This window comes from Plasmopara halstedii (assembly GCF_900000015.1).
Source record: "Plasmopara halstedii genome assembly, contig: Scaffold_555, whole genome shotgun sequence".
NCBI lineage: Eukaryota > Oomycota > Peronosporomycetes > Peronosporales > Peronosporaceae > Plasmopara > Plasmopara halstedii.
The window spans coordinates 915,081-920,322 of record NW_020187475.1 but is presented as its reverse complement, the minus strand read 5'-3'; the positions used below and the strand labels follow the sequence as shown (position 1 = coordinate 920,322).

Below are 5,242 nucleotides of genomic sequence, written 5' to 3'. Positions count from 1 at the left end.
ATAAATAGGTTATTGGTGGGCAGCTGTTACATATGTCTCACAGAGACAAGCGGGGCTATATACAGCAAGAGCTTGAAGTGATGGGTTGTTACCTCCACGCGCTGAAGCTGGCTTGTGAAGCATTGAGGCGGTGAGGACGCCCGACTTTGTCATCGAATGCGTAAGACAATTCATATACTCAGCGGCACTTCTGCTAGCTCTAGGTACCTAAGGTACACCTCTCATGAATGTTATGGGTCTCTTCATCTACTGCTACTCCAAGCACGGTACTGATGAACTGTGGGGTAAGAAACGGCTGACATAGCGACTCTTTCGTGCTGGTTTCAAGCGGGGGCTGAAAGTCAGGCTCACGTGCGTCAAAAATCAGCGAACATCTTGCGCTAACTGCAAAGCAACCTGAACTCCTTTAGTCGGGTTCACCTTGTAAATGATAGGCTGGACATCGTCGTGTTGCAATATTTTCTCCCGGTGAAAAAGTACACCGACATCAAGACTCGTGTAGCAAGGATAGTGAGCGCAAAAAGCGCCAGACTACTGGGGAACAGTAAGGTCGTGAGACGCCGAGAGAGATTGGAGGTGTTAGGTCTGAATTCGGAGTGTCAAGTAAAGATTGGGTATAAGTTTAAAAATCAATTTCAGATGTGCTTATTGGGCTTCATTTTCGCTCTGGGTATCATCAAAACTTCTGAACTGCTTACAGCGCTAAAGCAGTGAATAGATCAACTACGGCAAATGTTGATCAGTCTACAATAGAGCACTTCGCATCCAGCTGGCTTTCGTAACGGGTAGGTGATATGGTTTTCGCAAGCTGACATAGAAACCAAATTTTTTGCATCATGAAATAACATAACTTAATTGCGTTTAGCTACATTTAGCTACGTGTCTGTATTTCGCCTGCCTTAAACATCAACATGCTGCTTCTGCACATCCGAGCTCCCGAGCGCAGCGTCTCGCAAATATCATATGAAGTGTATTTCTTTTTCTTTCAACGAGGTGTGTGATTTTGCTAGGAAGTGTGACTGGGCAGATATCATCAAGTCGAATTTATACGGCAGCCACCACCCTACAAAGACCAGAGTAACTATGCGGTTCTAACAAAATAATTCAGGTAATTGTAAGAACAATTATAGCAATTGACCAAACCAATAATTGCTTAAGTAGCACTATTTGATGTTAATTCAGTGGGTGACAGCAACTGGCTTCGAATCGCAGTCTCTCCGCACGTGCTTCAGAGGATATATTTAGCCATATAATCTACTGCATTCAGCTTGGCTGTCTGTACGGGTATTGTTATTGTGTCTGTCCATTTCGATTGAACCCTTTCAGTCGTTCTGACCCCTCTCTAACAACACATTTGGGCGTGAAAGGCTCTATTGGAGAAATTTCAGCGTCTCGACGGCTACACGGTTGAGTCATCTTCTGCTTAACAGCAGCACTTTAGCTTTGTATCGGATTGGCATCAAATCATCTGCTGAGGTCGTACAGCTCCGTCATCGTGTAAGGAAGCCGGCTCGTGTAAGAACCGGCTGCAAGACGAGAATATTGGCGTTAAATGATGTGCCGATATGTGAAAATAAGTCGGGCATAGCTGGATTGGCTAAGTGAACATGTGATCATGAGCTCGTCAGAACTATAACCAGAATTTGAACAAAGTAATATAAAGCTTCCCCTCACCCGAAAGCTGAATATATCCACCATGTCTTAGTGTATTAGAGCACTAAACCGCATATCACCCATCGCAAAGTGGTGTGTCACGATAAGCACCGCAATCACATAATACTATATGAGGCAATTGATGCCCTTTGGTCGGACTCCTTGGAAGCAAACAGACATATTGCTCTGTGGGCGCTATGTATTGGAGGCTCAACGTGTACAAGTGGGTAAGCACATATGTACGCATGGGTAAATGTTACAATGACCTCAATCCACGTCGCGGGTGTCGGCGTCTATAGCCAGTCAATTATGACAGGCAGAGCGTTGGCGAATTTTTAGTTTAAGCATATTTTTCTTTTGAAAAATGCACCTGGTACTACCGGTACTTTCGGCGGTCATGTGACCAGCGAGGGTGCAGCAGAAACGTTCATCAAAAACATTTTTACCAACATGATCTGTTCGAATCATTTCTTTTTCGGTAAAAAAAGATCCTCGCTCTGTAAGAAATTTTTCTCAAATTGCTTGAAACATAGTTAGACGTTGACTTCGCCCGTGTTCCTGTTCCCGTCGTCTACTTAGAGTTTGCGATTGTAAATCCGACCATTGTCGGAGAGAGTCACATCTTTTATGGCTGAGTTTCATCGACCACGACCTTCACGAGCTACAAAACAATCCAATTCTTTCTGATTACGACGCTTTGCAACCATAGAGACTTGACATTATCCCGAATAAGGTTTGTCGTTTGCCTTTTAGCGGGAGCCCTACCCATCGTTCCGCTCATCGAGAAGCAAAGAAGACAAGCAACAAGCCCGTACCAAAGGGTATCGTAGAGCCGCTCAGCAACTAAGGTATCGCTCTTCTGTCGTGTCTTCATTTCCCCGCCCTTGATGTTTGGTGTTGTGCTTCACTTTGAATGTGATACCCACTGTTTTCTCAAAGAAGGAATTGTGAACGCGTTCGATCTCGATGCGAGCCGCAACTGTTCGAAAACCCTCCATGAAAATTGAAGAGTGTCAAACGCATTATGGCAATGAGAGTGCAACGAGGGTACCGTGGACATTGTACGGAATAAGCTTTTAGTCCGAGATAACAAACGCATAGTAGTTGGGTTCGCGCGCTCCTACCAGGCGCGGAACCGAGAATATACTCGGTTCCCAGTATCGCGCTGGCACTGTTAGCTCGCACCACTATTTTAAAAGCACACTTATTATGGATTGATTTAATCTAGACTAATCCTTCATGTACACGTTTATTGTATCTCACATTCACAACTGTCTTCATTTCTGTTGCGCGACTAGCAGCTCACATGTACCTTAGAACTCTCATTCTCAATGTTTTGAAGTCTTACGACTACAGATTATCCGGTGTCATAATATACGATGTTACCAAAGTCAAGAAGTAAACACAAGTTGTCCCATTACGTGTATGGTACACGACTTGGGCTTAGCACTCAAGAAAAACACCATAAGTTTAACCTCCTTCCTATCCTTGTACGAACTGCCGTTCTAATGCTCTGTCGAGTTGTTATTGCGCTATCTCCACGTACTTTATTTGTCATTCCCATCTTACAACAAATATAAAAATTTACCAGTATTTCATATGATTCTGGAAGACACATGACGAAGATATAAATCCATAGATTAATATAGCAGCAAATTACGTATATACAGAAAGTCGCTTATTATACAGTAGATGATCCCTCTCCTTTACTCGCACACAAAAAGAACACACAACATTATACAGCCAAAAGACCACTCACAATAAGAACTTACGTCCTATCGCGAACATGAAAAGCAAAGTTTTATTAAAAGGACTTGTCTGCGGTGGCACCCTCTTGTCTTCTGATTATCTTCGATATGGCAGTGGTATGGCATCTGCATTCCTCATCCCGAACTCAACTGGCACCGTTTTACACTCGCGACGTACTGCAGAGTTCGACAAGAACACAACCACGGCATCAACTGATGACGACGACGAAAGAATTAATATCGCTTTGTCTGAGAGACTTGGTAAAGCTTCAAATGGCTTTGTGAAAAAATTACAGACGATCAAGATGGACTTGAAAAAGGTTCTGCGCAATCAAAAGTACGAGCAAACACTTAAGAGCTTTACGAAAAACAAACTTGGAGACATTCCCTTGAATGAACTCTTTACGCATCCAAACTTTATCCTCTGGACTTCGAACACCGTCAAGCGCTACAAATATGACGAAAAGAAGGCCTACGACGCGATGTACTTGATATTACTCAAGAACGTCAAAAATCAAAAAGAGCTTACCGAATGGCTCGGTAGCACTTCGGCCAGAACGCTTAATATGCTTGGAATGTCTGAGCTGAACTATTGGAAAGTAGAAAAAAAATTCACTTTGGAAGATCTCTACGACTTTCTAGAACTAGGGAGTCAAAAGGCTGAACTGCTGGATAGCAAGAAATTTGGCAGGTGGATGGATTATGCGGTTGAAGTCAAAGAGAATGCGCTAGACAAGTTGTGGTTAATATTGAGCCATGAACGCAACGATCAACAAATTGTTGAACTGCTGCGAAAGCCACGGACGACAGGGAATGCACAGCATGTCGGGCGACAGTTGGAAAGTAAGTTGGTGTCAAAGTGGATATTGATGGGATACACAAATGAAAAAGTACTTCAGCATTTGGGTATGAGCGATCACGAAGTCACCGTCTGGTTGACTTATTTAAGCACGGTAAAGAAAGACGCATATGCATTAATGAAGTCAATGCACATCATTCCTGACATCGAAACAGTGCTACAGTCTCAAAATGAAGCCGCCATCAACGCTGCAAAGATCATGCATCAAGAACAAAAGACGAAGCGGGGCCAAGCTGGCGTTAGCGACAGTGAAATCGTTGAAGCCTCGTAACTCAGGGCAATTCATTTACGAGTCTGTAGGGGGTCACGTATCGGGAGTACTTAAAGGAAAAGTGTACGTTGACACGCATGGAGACAGTTTGACAATAAATTTGAGTGTTCTTAATTGTGTGGAATTACCGTTATCTAGTAATCAACATGCGTCTCATACTGCTCGCAGTCTGCTTCTACGAAACCTTCACATCAGCTCAATAAACTCAGATCATACCAACTTATTGCAAATGCGATTAAGAGTGTAGCTTCAGGTTTAAAGAATCGATCGACAATGTCCATGTTTGTATCCAGGTTCACTTCAAGACAAGATGTAACGAATTGATACATCTGGTTGAGATTCAAACGTGCTCTCACGCACTTGCTACAAGTCATTACACTACTGCAGAACGAATATCTCCAAGGCAAAGACCTCCATCTGCATTTGCAAGACAGCGAAATTCACTTGGAACGGACCAAATAGCTGCTTTACCATTGTCTCTTTGTTCGTAATCATACACTACGTTATCGTGTCCACATCCATAAATCATAGCGAACAGTTTTCCACTCTTTCTTTAAGTCTCAGCACAATGCTGACGACCAAAGAAACCCATTCACTCCACCTAAGGCATAGGTATCGTGTTTCTTTCGTTTAAACGACAGATTTTTAGCCTTCGAGCTGCCCGAAAGGTGATCCCAGATAGTTTTCGCGTCGTAATTTGCTAAGCTTTGT

At 43.2% G+C, this 5,242-nt stretch overlaps 1 protein-coding gene across 1 annotated transcript; it reads left to right on the top strand.

Annotated features, from left to right (window-relative positions):
* Positions 1 to 3,439: 3,439 nt before the first annotated feature.
* On the top strand, positions 3,440 to 4,531 carry PHALS_11707 (uncharacterized protein; the record flags this gene model as incomplete). The annotated part of the gene is made up of 1 exon (XM_024727117.1): positions 3,440 to 4,531. The coding sequence occupies one exon, from the start codon at positions 3,440 to 3,442 to the stop codon at positions 4,529 to 4,531; it is 1,092 nt and encodes a 363-aa protein (XP_024577726.1).
* Between the last annotated feature and the right edge of the window lie 711 nt (positions 4,532 to 5,242).